This window comes from Lepus europaeus, chromosome 6 (genome assembly GCF_033115175.1).
Source record: "Lepus europaeus isolate LE1 chromosome 6, mLepTim1.pri, whole genome shotgun sequence".
Taxonomy (NCBI): Eukaryota; Metazoa; Chordata; class Mammalia; order Lagomorpha; family Leporidae; genus Lepus; species Lepus europaeus.
In genome coordinates this window covers 56,165,158-56,182,013 of record NC_084832.1, presented here as the reverse complement: position 1 = coordinate 56,182,013, position 16,856 = coordinate 56,165,158, and the positions used below count along the sequence as shown (strand labels likewise).

The 16,856-nt window shown below is 46.0% G+C and overlaps 1 protein-coding gene across 1 annotated transcript in view; it reads right to left on the bottom strand.

The window, feature by feature from the left end:
• Window positions 1-382: 382 nt before the first annotated feature.
• TNFSF11 (TNF superfamily member 11) overlaps window positions 383-16,856 on the bottom strand; it is a 32,467-nt gene continuing 15,993 nt past the window's right edge. The window contains exons 3-5 of the mRNA XM_062195323.1: window positions 6,669-6,714; window positions 6,492-6,590; window positions 383-804 (exon numbers count right to left, since the gene is read on the bottom strand). Of these exons, the coding sequence (XP_062051307.1) occupies window positions 383-804; window positions 6,492-6,590; window positions 6,669-6,714 (567 nt within the window). The remainder of the gene's footprint in view (window positions 805-6,491; window positions 6,591-6,668; window positions 6,715-16,856) is intronic.

Genomic DNA, 16,856 nt, shown 5'->3' with positions numbered 1-16,856 from the left:
TTCATTTGCCATAGATGATACACACTCCGTTTGAGCTGCAAAGTGGCACACAACCACGGGGGAGATGCAGAGAATGAATCCCTCCCACAGCCCACGTGCACTCTTTCATAGGCATCCGTCATTGCTCCAATCTGGTTTAATTCTAGGAATTCATTACAAAATATTAAAACCATTGTGTAACACATCAGGAGTCCAACACTGCCCACTGGCAGTGAATACTCGTGGGCAAGCTCTCCGCGGGGTCAGGGACATGGGCAGTCTTGTACCGTTGTGGGCCATGCCTCTTAGTAGTCTCATACACCTATATACATCTTCCTTGTCTTCTTAAAAGAGAGTTCCCAGACATCTAGGAAATACCTGACCCTGTGCCACAAAGTAGGGCTCAATCTATGTCTCGAACTTTAAAAGCCCCAAAGTACGTTGCATCTTGGTCTGGATCCAGAAGGGAAGGGTTGGACACCTCCACACTTATTTCCTCACCTGATCGCAGCTTAAAAAATCCCCCAACGTTTATGGAATAAAAATGGAATTCAGAATTCCCTGACCAGTACTTGGTGCTTCCTCCCTTCATGAGGGTGTGAGAGCTTGGGATTTTGACGCTGGTCTTTGTGACGTACACCATCAGCTGAAGATACTCCGTAGCTAGGTCTCCGGAAGTTTCGTGATGGCGAAAGCAAATGTTGGCGTACAGGTAATAAAAGCCATCTTGGTTAACGATCAGTTTTCCATTGCTGAAAGTCATGTTGGAGATCTTGGCCCAGCCTCGGTCATGGTACCAAGAGGACAGGCTCACTTTACGGGAACCTGTGGAGAGGAAAGGTAGGCGATTTAAAATCCACTCTTTGCTGCCTGGGTTCAAGTTCCAGCTCTGTTTCTAACTCCAGCTTCCTGCCAGTGTGCGCCCTGAGAGGCAGCAGAGGATGGCTCAAGTTCTTGATTCCCCATGTGGGAGACTCAAATTGAGTTCAGGGCTCCTGGGTTTGGGCTAGCCTAGCCCCGGCTGTCGCGCACATTTCGGGAATGAACTAGCAGATGGGAGTGTGCGCACTCTCTCTCTCCTCTTTCAAATAAAATAAATAAGTAAAAATTTTAAATCCACTCTTTATTAGGACATCCTCATAACTCCATAAAGTTAGAGGTGAAACAAACTAACAGTCGTTATTCTAATAGGAGAATAATGTCTTTGAATTTACTTTATAAAAGAGAAATACATTCAGATGCATTTAGTAGTCTGATAGGCACGTTAGACATACAAAGATAAGCACTAATTTTTCCTGCCCTCCAGGAGTAAGTGTGCCATGTGTTCAGATCAGAAGGAAGGCAGGAGTACTGATAAGCAAGGTGCAGGAGACAGTTACAGGAATTCAAAGGAGGGAGATCTCATCCATGCAGGGGGATCAAGAATGGTTTTTTTTTTTTTTTTTTTTTTTTTGTGGGGCTTCTGCTGTAGCAGAGTTATTAAGCCTTCACCTGTGGCACTGGCATCCCATGTGGGCACTGGTTGGAGTCCTGGCTGCTCCAAATCTGATCCAGCTCCCTGCTGATGGCCTGGGAAAGCAATGGAAGTTGGCCCAAGAGCTTGGGCCCCTGCACCCACGTGGGAGACAGGGCTCAAGCTTCTGGCTCCTGACTTCAGACTGGCTCAGTTCCAGCTGTTGTGGTTGTTTGGGGAGTGAACCAGGTGAAAGATCTCTATCTGTAACTCTGTCTCTCAAATAAATAAATAAATCTTTAAAAAAAGAAAAGATTTTTAAAAATGTCTTTGTGTAGTTGCTACTGAGCCTGAGAATGGACACAGAGGAATAGGATTCAGTCAGACCAGCAGCAGCAAAGGGGTTGTCCCAGGTTCAAGGAAATGAATTAGCAAAGCCAACTGAGACAGGAAAACAAGAAACTAGTACAGAGGAAGAGAATTTGCACATTTCATCTTCTCAGCCTTCTCTCTTATCTCATGGACAGGACGTGTACAAGGAGATGAAAATCTGGGTCACAGTAACTTTGGACAAAAGGTCAAACTCCTCAACTCTATTATTACCATGATCTATTTTCCTCACTTCCAATAGTCCAAGTGTCTCCCAGGCTTATGCAAGTAAAAAACTATTCCCAGAAAAGCTCAAAAAAAAATTCTTGGTATTGCACTCTCTAAGTTAACAATTCCATGCAATCTATTGTTGTAAAATCTCATTTGATTGACTAGAATTCTCCTTTACCCCCTTCTGATGTTATTTGTATTCATGCCACTATTTCTGGAGCATTGAAAGTTTCTTGGGAAACTTCTAAAAAACAAACAGTGTGAATGTGTACATTTTTGCACCTAAGTAAACATCTTTTAATTCTGTTTTTCAAGATTTATTTTCAAAGATGTATTTATTTATTTGTTATTGATTTGAAAGGCAGAGTAACAGTGACAGAGGGAGGGGTAGGGAGGAGAAAGAGAGAGAGACAGAGAGACAAAGATCTTCCATCTGCTAGGTCATTCCACAATGGCCACTATAGCCAGGGCTGGGTCAGGCTGAAGCCAGGAACAAGGAACTCCATCTTGGTCTCCCACATGGGTGGCAAGGGCCCATGTACTTGGGTCATCTGCTGCTGCTTTCCCAGGCACATTAGCAGGAAGCTAGATTGGAAGCAGAGAACCTGGGACTTGAATTCTAGCAGTCCAGATTATGCCACCACTTGCACCACTGGCCCCACAGTGAACTCTTTCAAGTCCCCTTGTGTTATAAGTCTTTAGTATATTTTACTTGGTTCTTAAAAACTGATAACACCTCAACTCAGTGAATCAAGCACTTTTATTTACAGGGAAAGCAATTACTCAGCTGGAGAAGGTATTCCCTAATGGGGGGAACTTGTGATAATGTGGATAGCCCAGAAGTGAACTTTTCCTTCAGAAGACCTGGCAAAGACTCAGGCTGACTGGAGGTTGTCATCTGTTTGGAGTCATCTTTTTGGAGAGCTAAGTCTCAGACTGGAGTTGGAATTAGTTTTGCTGTCCCTGAGATGTTGAGGAAGAGAAATTCGCCCTCATAGGACTTAAACTTAATGTGGACTCCAAGGATCCATCAGAGCTGACAACGCTCTGGTTGGGGTGGATCCTTAGACGATCCTTGTAAAGTAAGACATCCACACTAACTGCCTTCCCAGACTGGCCCAGCTCCAGGAAACCTTGAACATCTCTAGAGTCGCAAGCTTTAGAATGTTCTATCATCTCTACAGGACCACCAGAAAGCTGGGGATATGGTCTGGAGGACTCAAACAAAACTAGGCTGTTCCAAGAGTCAACCACGTGATGGGGCAAGTGGATGAAAAAAGTCACAGTGACCAATGCTCAGCCAGGCAAACCATCACAAGAAGACCAGAATCCAATGTTCCAATTCCCACATCCAAGGATAGGATTTTTTCCTGACCTCCACAACAGAGCCATCCCAGGGGGATCACCAGAAAAACGTCTTTCATTTTCTTTGGAGGTCTTATGTTAGGGCACTGTAGATTAAAGCATTCCAAATGTAAACACCACCCTACAGTCCCAAGTGAGTCAACACGAGACTATAAGACTACTCAACACACCCTTGTGAACACAGGCTGGTGAACAGCCACCTAATCCATCGACAAAGCTAACAAATTCAAGATGTTTCCCACCTCCTGCATCGCACACTTCCCTCCTTTTTACCCTATTCCTGTATGCAATTATTCAATCAATTATTGAGAGAGAGAAGCAGAATGACTAGGATGAAACTGACTCTCCCAGTGGGACGGGTCATGTCATGGTAGAGTAAAATTCGGCTGGAGAGGCAAGGAAGGAATGTTAAATACAGAGGAGAGAAGATGGGAATCTTGACTGAATACCATTTAGCTCATTACATAAGTCAAGTTAAAGAAGGGCTCTTATTTCCCAGTAAATACCTCTCCATGCTTATCAATTAATTTGCCCATACATTCATTGACTCATTCTGTTGACCAGTCATGCAATATCAGGTGGCGCTTTCAGTAGGCATTCACTCTGCCCATAACTCAGAATTTTATCAAGTGGTGTACATTCACAGCTTCTTACCACAGTAGCAGAGAAAAAGGAAATTGGCATATAAAATACAACAGGCTTGTTTCTCCATGTTGCCTAGCACAGGGCTGACATCCAGACAAGCAATTGTCCAGTGAAACCAACAGAAATCTGTGGCATCAGGAGAGCTCAGGGACAGAGGACAGGTTGCATTTGGGTCAAATTTGCACAGGCTGAGCAAAGGGAGAGGAATGAGGGCCAGAGAAATGGTCTGGGGACAGAAGGGCCTGTGCAAGACACACACAGACAGGAAGTAAAGCCAAACTGTGTCACTAATGAACTCATGCATAGACAACAGTGGGAGAAAAGATGAGAAAAATGTACAGCAAGCAGGTTGGAGGGCCTCACAGGGCAGCCTGAGTTTCCAATGCTAATGAGGCAGGCTCATGACCTCTGAGTCCAGCCTCTGCAGGCCTACGCGGTAGTCCTGTCTGTTAGATGCTGGAAAGAGCCTCCTGCAGATATTTAGCCTGAGCATTCCTGTAAAGGAAGCCGCCCACGCTGACCCCACAAAATACCTCTCCATGCATCTTATCCAAGAAGATTTGAAAACACACAAGACAATAGCCCTAGAAGGCAGAGTCTGGTTTCTGTTGTGTAAGTAAGCATAAGAACCACAAAATGAACATGGCCGACTTCCTCTACAGTAGCCAGCATTGGCCCACACAGCAAGCTTAACAGACTCAAGAGATGGTTGGCCGAGCCAGAGCAACAGACTCCATTTTCTTAAACAGTAGCACTTGTTTCACTCCGTCATAAACTCAGTAACTGTCAGATAATAACTAGGAGTTTTGCCTTGTTTTGTTGACAATGATTTGATGCTAGGTGCCTGCAGAGAGCTTTATAGCTAAAACAGGCTTGCTGTTGCCAAACAGACTCTGGCACCCAGTCTAATGCAATATTTATCACATGCCATTTAAAGTGAGCTGAAAAGATAAATGTAGGATGCATTCATCACATACAACACAGCTGAAGCACCAGTATTAATTTGATTGCCTTAGCAAACATGCAAAAATGGCTTTCCACTCAGAAAATTAGTGCAGCTCTACCACAAGGCACACACAGACACAAAGAGAGAGAAGATGTATTTACAACACAAGTCTCTGGGACAGGGTAGGTAATTTGGAAAATTCTCCCAAAGCCAAAGAGTCATTTTCTTACTCTCTTTGTCTTTCAGTTAGGAAAAATCTGTCTCTGGCCCAGGCGATGATGATAGCATCAACATCATTTAATAAAACTCAACCCCAGGAAAAGCACGCTTTAAATCCTCGGTAGAACAAAGCGGAATATGTAATTGTTTAATTCAATTCAGTTAACTCTACCAAGTCACACCAGGTGCTTGCCATAGGCCACCTTCCACCCAAGAAGGTTAGCACTTTTCTCAGCCAAACCTCCGCACTACCCTGTGAGGCAGACACCATCTCCATCCTCATCGTAGATACAGTGAGGCCGAGGCTCAGAAGTTTCCAAAGACTCACACAAGATCATAGAGCCAGTAAACAGTACTGTGGAGGAGCAAATCCAGGCATTAGATTTTATAGTCCCTGTTATTAGATAATACCTTAGTCTACTTCTTCCAGGAAAAGGACAACAGAAATACCTTTCAGTTTATTTCATCTGACAAAGCCACTTAACCACAAGAACCTGGTGGCCTGCTTGTCTGAGAACACAGAGCGTAGAAACACGGACTTGGGAGTCATGCAGAGTGGAACCCAACTCCTAATCCTGCAATCATATGACCTTGACCAAATGACGTAGTGTATGAACCTGTTTCCCTGTCTGTACAATCTGAATGATATTCAATGAGAATGCTATTAAAATGCACTTATCTTTTTGGGATCCTTCCCTAACCCAAAGTGAAGGATTCAGAGGGGACTACAGGATGCAATGGCTGGTGCATTCATGTAGCTCCAGGCCCTGCGCTCTGGATTTCTGCATTTGTAAAATACAAGCCAGTGTCCAGTCTATTGAGCTAAACGTTTACCCAGAGAACAATGACAAGCCCCTGGAGAAGAAGGAGGATGTTGCCTTTTCTGGAGAGTTACTGACTTTTAAGATCACTTTGCTGAACCCCTGGCTGGAACTCTGTGGACAGCTGAACATGTGACTATGCATTCATCCACCTGAGAGGTCAGCAGTGTGGGTGCAGCAGCTTTGGTGTGAGTTCCGTATGGATGAGCATAACAAGGGTTTGTCCTTCTCAGTAGTCCTTGAAAATACACACCCATTCTGATGACCTGGAAACGCATGCAGTGCCGAAGTCCATTCTGTTTCCAGGATGTGGACTGTCAACTGAAGACTTAACCATCTGTCTTTCAGTTTGGAAGTCAGTGCTCTCACAAGTGTAGTGCCAGGATGATAATAGGTTTGAGTATTTACAGACAGATAAATGACTCTTGAAATATGTTTCAGGCTGGGTGCAGATGGAACTTACCTGATGGGATGTTGGTGGCATTAATAGTGAGATGTGCAAAAGGCTGAGTTTCAGGCTTGCCTTTCTTTGCCAGATCGAACCATGAACCTTCCATCACAGCTGGAGATGAGAAACCACATTAGCCCAAAGAGCAGCGACCCTGAAAGATTGCAAATATGCACACAAGTTCATGCCTACCTTTCTCGGCTCTCAGGTGTTGTGATCCAACAATGTGTTGCAGTTCCTGAAATCAAAAGGAAAAAGAATCTTATTTATTCACTCATTCTTTCTGAAAAACAGTAAGAATTCAGGGCTGTTAGATATATAATAAATTAACTCTCACGTCCTTCAAAAGATGTGAGAAGTGCATAGGCAGTTATATTACTGGTTGTTCTAGGAGCTTTCAAGGGATGTTCACCCCAAAGAATCAGATGTTTATGTGCTTAGAAAACAGTTCATACACTGTCAGACCAAATACTTTGGAGAATAAGAGAAAATAAAAAAATGTAAATTACAAAACATAGAATAATGGAACACAATTAAAAATGTGTCACAGGTACATAAATGGAGATGAAATTAGCTAGGAAAATACCAATTACACGGAATATATGATGCCCCTAAATCTTTACGGAGGCTCTTTTTATGTCTGTTTCATTGGCGGATTCCTGTTACAGCACTGAGACTCAGCACCCAGGGCAGAGAAGGATGCCTCATTGCCAGTGGCTAATTTTTTATTTTAAAATCACGGTTTATCTAAAGTACTATATGGAAGTCTCAGAGCTTTTAGAGTGCCAATAATTAACCTAATATATTGCTGCAAATAAAGGCTTAGAAGCAAAAGCCAGAAAAAGAACAAACATAAAGAGCACAGGTAATTGCATAGCTCAATTTGAGCCCTGGGAATGAAAGACCCAATAGGTATCCACGTGCCCACTTGAACCCAGACATTAGCTAACGGTGAATGTCACTTCTTGGGACACAATAAGATGGAGTGAATGAAAGCTCATGTTTCACCTTGGTTCAAAACCTGCATAAACGGAGGATATTAATAGCACCTCTATCACAGGGTGCTTACAAAGCATAAATGAAATAATGGATGTCGACACGTAGCTGAGTACCTGAAAAATTCAGATATGTAGATACTAGAAACACTCTGGAGAGAGCGCTAATTTCTCTGCTATTAGGATAACCATTCAGGCTTACCATTCCTCCCATGATGCTTAAGAGACAGGCCATACAGCTTAAGTTATTTGAGTGTGTGGATAGGAGAGTTTTGAAATAGAGGTCAGATAGGTAGGAAGGTAGGTAGGTAGACAGATGGAGGGAGGGAGGGACAGTGGGAGGAATCGAGGGAGAGATAGACAGAAAGACTAGATTAGATCAGATTAGATTAGATTAGATAAGGCAATAACAAAACTTGAACTGTCATCAGCTGGAAGGGCTCTGGACATAAGATAACATTTATTCTTCTCTCTGTCTTTAGGCCTCCCAACAGAGATGAGACTCTATGGTATCTTTAATCAGCCTTGGAAATGACAGCACAGCTGTCTTCCGTTACATGCCCTGAAGTCCTAAAGCCCCACTGTGGCTGACTTTCAGGAAGAGCCCCCAGCCCCAGAATTCCTGAAGCCGCAGATTTGGGTGGAGAACTGAGGGTCTGCATTTCTACCAGGTGAGCAGGTGCTCCTAGCCTGGCGCCTCTTTTGAGACTAACAATCCCTTCCAAAAGATTCAAAGACAGTCCAATCCAGAGCTCTCCTAGAAGTCTGAGATCCAGGTCAGAGAAACTGCAGACCCAAGACAAGGAAAATTGGTTCTCTCTCTCCTGGGAAAGAACATTTCTTGGCTGTTTCATCGTTAGCTTCTAGGTCAGAGCTGCTACAGACCCACTGTGTTACAAGATAATTCAATAAAGAGAACTCTCAAAGCACTTTCAACATCTACTTTAAAAATGAAGGCTTCATGACCCAGCATGAATGAGGGACCCCTTCGTATTGCTGCTCTCCAGTAATGTCTGTTGCCTGTCCCACAATCACAAGGCATCTCCCATCTCTGAAACTCTGTGGGAAAGCTGTCATGTAAAACAGGGAGCCCAGGGTGTGTTTGCATCTCAGGTTTCAATGTGTTCCTGACATCTGGTCTCCGTCCCAACCTTCTGAACTCACACCATTGTTATTTCTGTCCAACCGTAAGCACACGACTATGCTTTGAGGGTGTCTTTGGGCTTAGGGACTGTAAGTAAACTTCTGTGGGAAGGGCATGATGTATCTTAGTAGGGAAGCTGGCTAACTTGAAGGGAAATTTTGGAGTTGCTCGGACCCCAAATTCAGTCAGTCTAACTCAATTAATCTGATAGTGACTTGGTATATTTTTTAAATGCCCTAGGTGATTCTAACATATAGCAGGTGCTAAGAAACATTATGAATCATTGAGGGTTCTCATGATTCATTGTTTGGTGACACCTCTATTTAGCAAGGAGTTATTACACTCTCACACCTCATATGTGCTGTTGATCCTTGGCATGCACAGGGGGATTGATTTTAGGTTATCTCTTTCCTCCCCTGACCCCACAGATGCCAAAAACTGTGGATGCTTAAAAGTTCTTTATATAAAATAGTGAAAAATTTGCATATAACCCAAGCACATTCATCTGCACACTTTATAATATCCAAATGCAATGTAAATGCTATGTAGATAATTATTATCTTGTTTAGAGAATACTCACAAGAGAAAGATCTCTACAAGTTCAGCACAGAGGCATTTCTTTATATGAATGTTTTTGATCCACCATTGGTTGAATCCAAGGGCATGGAAGGCCAGTTGTATGAAGTATTTGTTGAAAATTAAATAGCCTCATACAGTCAAAGTAAACCAAGTATTTTTCTGGTATTGTCACATTTGAGTCTTATTATAGTTGAAGGTTGAATAACTATTGCTAACTCCATTTTTTCCAACTGACAGGTGGAAGCAGAGACTAAGGACTCACTCCACAAAGCTGGGACTTGAACCTTGACTGGCCAGAGAGATCTGCACACTCCCTTTTACACCATTGTTATTTCTGTCCTCTCCTGGGAGCCTGAAGAAAAGAACGCGTGGCCTCTCCAGTAACCCCTAGAGCCTGGTTGGGGGGAGACTCTGAAAAGGAGGCACAGCTTGAGTGGGCACCTGGGGGATCTGATAAAAAAGGAGCCTACACACAGAATTCCTGGGGCCCTTGGAAAAAACACTTGTGTCTGACTCCTCCCAACTCAGGCCTTCATAACCCCTGGCTGCTTCATGTCGCCAGCCACAACTCTACCAAGTCACTCCACAGAGCACAGGCCCCGCGCTCGGCCCTTCTCTCCTCCAAGATCAGACACTCGGCCCTGGGCATCCCATGTAGGGCATCCCTGATGGCCTCTAATCCTTTCCATTTTCAGGATTCTAAGAAGCCCCTCTGAAGCAGTGCCCAACCTTCACCCCGACCAACAATTCCATTTATTTTCTAAGCTTCACATCTATATTGATTTTCTTTCATTGGGGCCCTCTACATCTGTCAGATTAATTAGAGCAATTTAAAATGTGGAGTCCTCCCCCCTCCCCAAGTCTTATCATTCAGACATTGCTTTTGGTTTCTTTGAATTCAGAAAGTTCTGACAATCTAATTTTGGGGAAACACTACAAAGAGTGTTCCATTTCCTTTCTTCTAAACGAATTACTCAGATGAAAGGGATATTTTAAAGAGTTTTGTGCGCGTGTTTTTATCTTATTTTAAGTTAGCTATAATTAATAAAAAACCAGTTAGCTAATTCTTTGGCTAGACAGACAATGCACTCATATGTTCCCTACACTCTCAGAATACCTACAGATTTTCACGGGTAGTTTTGACACAGCTCCCAGCCAGCAGCTTGGAGCAGAGGCCTGAAGCAGTTTCCTGGCTGAGAAAGCTGGGGACTGCCACAGAGTGATCCTGGAGAGAACCCCACGTCTCGCTGCCCAGGAAAAGCGGTGTTCCTCCTTCCTGGAATGCAGCATGTGTCTCATGTGTCACATGGAGAGGGCAAACGAATTATCTCCTGGTTTCTAGAAACTGCCTATGCAAATTAGGATTACCTACAAAAAGTTACTGAGAAAATTCACATGAATGAATGTATTTATTTATGGTCACACTGTCGCAAGCAGGCTTTTCGGCAAATACATACGTTTTTAGATACGCATAATTTGGGCCTACTTCAGGACATCTTCATCTGTTCCTTCAAAGAGGACAAAAAGAGGAGACTGAACTGCAGCAGCCTACCAAAGAAATCCTGCCGAGTCAAGGGTAAAAGAAACCTTCTGACATACTGCCCCCTAGTGGACACTGTCTGAAAGTGAAGTGCCTGGGACATCATCTCAGCCAGCTTTCCAGATTGAAATTCTGTCTAAAAATAGATTAAGTTTTGCAACATTTAAAAACTCTTATCATTGCGGCATTTGCTATTTAAACTGCATTAGCTTCTAATCTTTGCTGTCAGAGTTCATTTGTACAGAGAGGAAAACAATAGCGCTTTTTTTTTTAATCTCAATTTTTATTTAACTCTCAGAAAAATGATGGGATTTCACAATGCCTCCTCCAGGAAGCTAAACATACAAAAGAATGAAGTGCTTGTGTCACTGTGGTCTCCAGGACTGCCTCTCTTCAACTCTGCCTGAACTCAACATCCAAGAATCACAGTTCCCAGGAGTATGCAGGGGAAACCTTGTGTCCAGCCTGCTGGGACCCGGCTGAGGATGTTTTGGGATCTTTTGCCAAACATAAGGAGGGTGAGATCCCAGAGTTGGCTTGATCTTGATAAATCATGGCTCCCCAGGGGAGACTGTACCGTTTAAGAATAAGTACAAACACTTCTGAGGACTGTGTTTCCTTCCAGTAGTTATGGGAATTTTGCTCCAGGTAATTTAAACATTGAGAGCTACGTACAGCTCCAGGTAATTCAAACATTTCAGCCTGCCTTTGCAAACTCAGCTGAATTAAGTGCCCCAAACAAGCCATGGAGAACATTCCGAGATGCGGGAGTAAATGTTGTTAAGTAGTGGGTCTTAAGTGTGTTTGACTGAAGTGTTTTTTTTCACCTTACAAAATAATATCAATATATTTTAAGCTTCAACTGGGGCGGGGAGGAGGGGGAGGAGACAATCCCAGCTGCAAAGATTCCCTCCAACGTTCATGTTGCTGGAGCGTAGACTCATCAGACTGAAAATCCCACCTGTGTGTTGTAACGTGACACACGCGATACTTGCGCACTACCTGTCAATCAGAGCGCGGAAGAAGCAATTTGTACAGCCAGATGCTTCTCAAACCACTGGCACCAGCTCTTAGCTGGGGTCTCAGGTGGCTGCTTCCCTCTGCAATGCCAGCAACAGCTGCAGGGACATCTGGCTGGCTGCACAAGGATTTAACACCCCACTTGCCAGATATAATACAGGGTTCATACACTTGTTAACATATGTAATGCTTTCATTTTAACATCTTAATGATACCCTTCTTGTAATTCTTCTCCAACCCAGTTACAAGAATAGTGCATTCATCAGCCAAGTTAGCACATGAATGCCACACATGAGTTGTTTCTGAAAATGAATAGCCCGGTTCCTATTCCTGCAGAGAAGTCCTGCATGACTTCCACCTTGGAAAGAGCTCAGAAATCCATCCCCTCCTCTCCAACCCCCACATTGCAGCCTTCCGTCTAAGCTGCCATCTCTTCCCAGCAGGATTAGAGTAACAGCCTTCCACCTCTCTTCCCCTGCCCACCACAAACCCATCAGCCATTGCTGCTCAGGTGAGCATCCTCAGGTTCACATAGACGCATGTACCTTCTCTTCTTAAAATGCACTAGGCTCTGCTAGCCAATTGTACCATCCTGATCAGTACATTGAAGGCCCTGCATTGACCATGTGATGGTGTGATAGAAAAGAAAGATTAAGATGTCTTTGCCTCACGTTCCTGGCACAGAATTCCTAAGAACTTGTAATTTCCTGAAGGAGAGGACAGACAGAAGTATCTTTTGTATTTCATAATCAGCCCCTTGCAACCACACCTGAGTCGGTGCAGATGGAGTGACTCTGGGAGGCTGGAGGGAGGGGCTTGTTGCCAGAGAAACCAACCCTGTGAGTAGAGGGTTGGAATTCTAGCCCCTTCCCCACCTTCTGAGGAGGAAAGACTGGGATTGACCTCAATCTCCAGTGGCCAATGGTTTAGACAACTATGTCCGTGTAGAGATGCCCCCCCAAAAGCACCAGGCAATGGTGCTCCCAGCTGGAACACATAAGGCGCTGGGAGGGTGGCAGGTGCAGGGGAGTTCTGCAAATGCCTGTACCTGTGCCTTCCTCTCTGTGTCTCTTCCCTGTGCTGTTCCTGAGCTGTGTGCTTTATCATAAATGGTACAAGTAAGTAAAGCACTTTCCTGGGTTCTGGTGGCCATTTAAGCAATTTAAGGGGCAAGCATTGTGGCGTAGCAGGTAAAGCTGCCGCCTGCAATGCTGGCATCCCAATTGGGCACTGGTTCAAGTCCCAACTGCTCCATTTCCAATCAGCTCCCTAATAACGTGCCTGGGAAAGCAGGAGAGGATGGCCCAAGTACTTGGGCCCTGGCACCCACATGGGAGACCTGGAAGAAGCTCCTAGGTTCTGCCTTGGACCTGGCCCAATCCTGGCTGTTGCGGCCATCTGGGGAGTGAACCAGCAGATGGAAGATCTGTCTCTGTATTTCCCTCTGTCTCTGTAACTCTGCTTTTCAAATAAAGAAATAAATCTTTTATTTAAAAAAAAAAAGCAATTTAAAGCAATTAGTGGGACCTGAGTAAGGTACTGTGGACTCCTGGTTGTCAGAGCACAGGCAACAAGCTGGGGTGCTCAGTCAGCCTGTGAAGTGGGGGGGGGGGGCTTCTGGTCTCAGCTCCTGGCAGTAAGGGTCCTGATGGAATGGCAGGACGCAAGGGTAGAGGAAAAGAGGCTTCCCTTCAGCCTGGTCACGACTCCAGGTTCGCCTGTATTCCTCCCTTGGCCCCCGAAATCCCGCCACCCCCAAACACCCTGGGACACCACAGGATCCGCGCACCTGAAACTCCTGGTATTTCTTCCTGCAAGAACGCTGGCTCCTGATCATGCAGACTTCTCTGCCTGCACCACTCCCTCAGTAGGATGCCTTTAGGTCTTTTTTTTTTTTTTTTCCTTTTTTTTGACAGGCAGAGTGGACAGTGAGAGAGAGACAGAGAGAAAGGTCTTCCTTTTGCTGTTGGTTCACCCTCCAATGGCTGCTGTGGCCGGTGCATCGCACTGATCTGAAGCCAGGAGCCAGGTGCTTCTCCTGGTCTCCCATGTGGGTGCAGGGCCCAAGCACTTGGGCCATCCTCCACTGCCTTCCCGGGCCACAGCAGAGAGCTGGCCTGGAAGAGGGGCAACTGGGACAGAATCCGGCGCCCCGACCGGGACTAGAACCCGGGGTGCCGGCGCCACAGGCCGAGGATTAGCCTATTGAGCCGCAGCTCCGGCCAACCTTTGGGTCTTATCCAGAGCTCCTCTGAAGCTTTTATGCCCATGTGTGCCTGGCTCACAAGGTGCACGGAGAGTAGCCACCAGGGGCGTGCAGCACTGAAGAGATGGGACTCAGTATCTGTTAGGCCGTCACAAAACACACCAAACACCGGAGTAAGGGAAAGGGTTTATTGGGGAAAACCCAGCAGACTGGAGGGAAGGGGAGAAGAGGGAAAAAGAGAGAAGGAGAGTAGAAGAAAGAGAGAGGAGAGAAGCTAGCGAGGAGAGAAGAGAGAGAGCAGAGGGAAGAGAAACGAGAGGGGGAGAGGAGAGCAGAGAGCGCAGAGAGTGAGAGGAGAGCCACGTGTTCAGGAACAGGTCCTTCTAAAACTTTGCTGGTGGGCTGGCAGGGAAGCAGGAGCAGCGAATCCCATTAGGATGTGGGTGGAGCTTGACAATGGAGGTTGGGCCATGTGGCCACATGGCTTCTAGCAATGGCGGCGGGGGCTAGAGCCTAGCATAGTGTCAGTGTGTAGATTGCGCCATAGATAAAACTGCACCATTTTCCTAACAGTATCCATGCCTCAATCAAGAATCTTCCAAAACTCCCATTCCATAGACCCTCGGGTGGGGTGGGGAGGCAGGAACGCCTATATGCACCTGGATGGAGCTGGCCACCCCTCATCCTCCAGTTCCTTATGGAGAGCCATGGTGACTGTTCAAAAACAGCCCCCAAACAAAAAGTTTCAGAGTAGGAGCCATTGAGTGGTCTGTTGTCCAAATACAGTTAATGGTAACAGCAACAATAATAAAACAAAAAATCAGGGCAGGTTCCTTAAACCAGAGCTCTGCAAGCCTCCAGGAAGGGAAAGGGCAGGAGCCCGGGGATGGAGAAGGCAGCTCATGCCCTGCCCCCAGCTCAGGGAGGGTAAGAGGTGGGTCCATCGGCCCAGCCAATGGAGAAGAGCAGAGGGAGGAGACTGACCCCGAAGGCCACACCCTCTCGGACTTCCATTCCCTACTTTGTTTCTGATCCTGACAATCCTTGACTTTTTAATGCGCAGCCACTGACTGAAAAATTGCCCCTCAAAGTGCAAGCCTTCTCAGTGGGGATTCTACACCTATTCCCACCAGTGCCCCGGTCTGAACCTCCTCCCCTCATCACCTCCTAAGTGACATCGGCCACGAGCCTTTATGAAACCCCTCGGAGGAGGACTTCACCACACTGTGGCTGGCCGCAGCCCCCTCCCCAAATCCCAAATCCAGTCACAGGGGCGTGGTCTCCTTCCGAAGACGCCTGCCAATAGGAAGGGACGTGGCTTTGCAAACAGCTAACGCGCTCTCCCCACCCAAGGGCTGCAGAATAGTGCGTTCTTGTTTTCATAAAGCAAAGTGACGCTTTTCCTGGCAGGACGATGGGTATGCTGGGAATAGAAAATTAGTTTTTATTGTTTAACCTTCATGGTTTAAACGAGGAAGCTTCTGCTACAGTTAAGGGTCCCCTTGGGTTTTCACAAAGTGGCCTTAGGACAGCAATATTACTCTTCATAAAAAGCCCCATTTCAAAATGTCTTGCACCATGCTACTCGTTAAGAAAGTTTCATCCGAGGGCTTGGCAGAGTAACTACAGTGTGGAATCCTGGACTCACTGTGCTATTTACTGTGTCTCTGAGGCCCTCTGCCTTCTGGAAAAAAAATAATGCCACCTGACACACTTACCAAGATCCATCCCCTCGGAGGCTTTCTCTCGCAGATTCTCCCGAAAGTATCTCTTTTCAACTTTTCATTTATTTATTTTCGGTCCTTTGGAAAGGCAGCGAGACATAGACACACATCTTGTATTTGCTGTTTCACTACCTAAATGCCCACAATAGCCAGGGCTCGGCTGGGCTGAAGCCAGGAACACAGGACCTCAATCCAGCTCTCCCCCATGGATGGCAGGAATCCAACCACATGAGCCATCGCCCGCTTCCTCCCAGGCTGTGCACCAGCAGGAAGCTGCATCGGAAGCCGAGCCAGGATTCAAACCCAGGTACTCCAATGTGGGATGCGGGCAACCCAAGCTGTGGTTTAATCCACTGTGCCACAACAGGCAATCCATGAAAAATAGCTGAAGCAGGAATTTAATGCTACTTTCATATTTGCATCTTGGGAGTCACTCAGCTATGGAGAGGATGGGTTAGAGGCAGTGAGAGCAGGCGTGACGTGGCCAGGTGCAGAGCTAAGAGCAGGAAACAAAGATGGCCCATATTCATGGGACTACGACAGGCAGAGGGGTGCGAAGACCAGAAGGCTTGGTAAGGGGCAGAATCCACAGGAGGCAGAAAGAGAGGTGAGGAAAGGCCACCATCATTTCAGATTCTGGTTTGGGGTGACAGAGAGGATGGTATCATCCTTCCCATTAAAAACAGTAGATCAAATGAGAAGTGGCTACGAGTGCTGAGCAGAAGAGATTCAAGTTCACCAAAACTCAGTGATGAATACAGGCCTTTGGGTGTTCAATTATAATCATTATTTATTTTATTTTATTTATTTTTGACAGGCAGAGTGGACAGTGAGAGAGAGAGACAGAGAGAAAGGTCTTCCTTTGCCGTTGGTTCACCCTCCAATGGCCACCATGGCCAGCGCTCTGCAGCCAGCGCACCGCGCTGATCCCAAGGCAGGAGCCAGGTGCTTCTCCTGGTCTCCCATGGGGTGCAGGGCCCAAGCACTTGGGCCATCCTCCACTGCACTCGCGGGCCACAGCAGAGAGCTGGCCTGGAAGAGGGGCAACCGGGACAGAATCCGGCGCCCCAACCAGGACTAGAACCCGGTGTGCCGGCATCGCAAGGCAGAGGATTAGCCTATTGAGCCACAGCGCCGGCCCAATTAAAATCATTATTTAAACTACACCACTG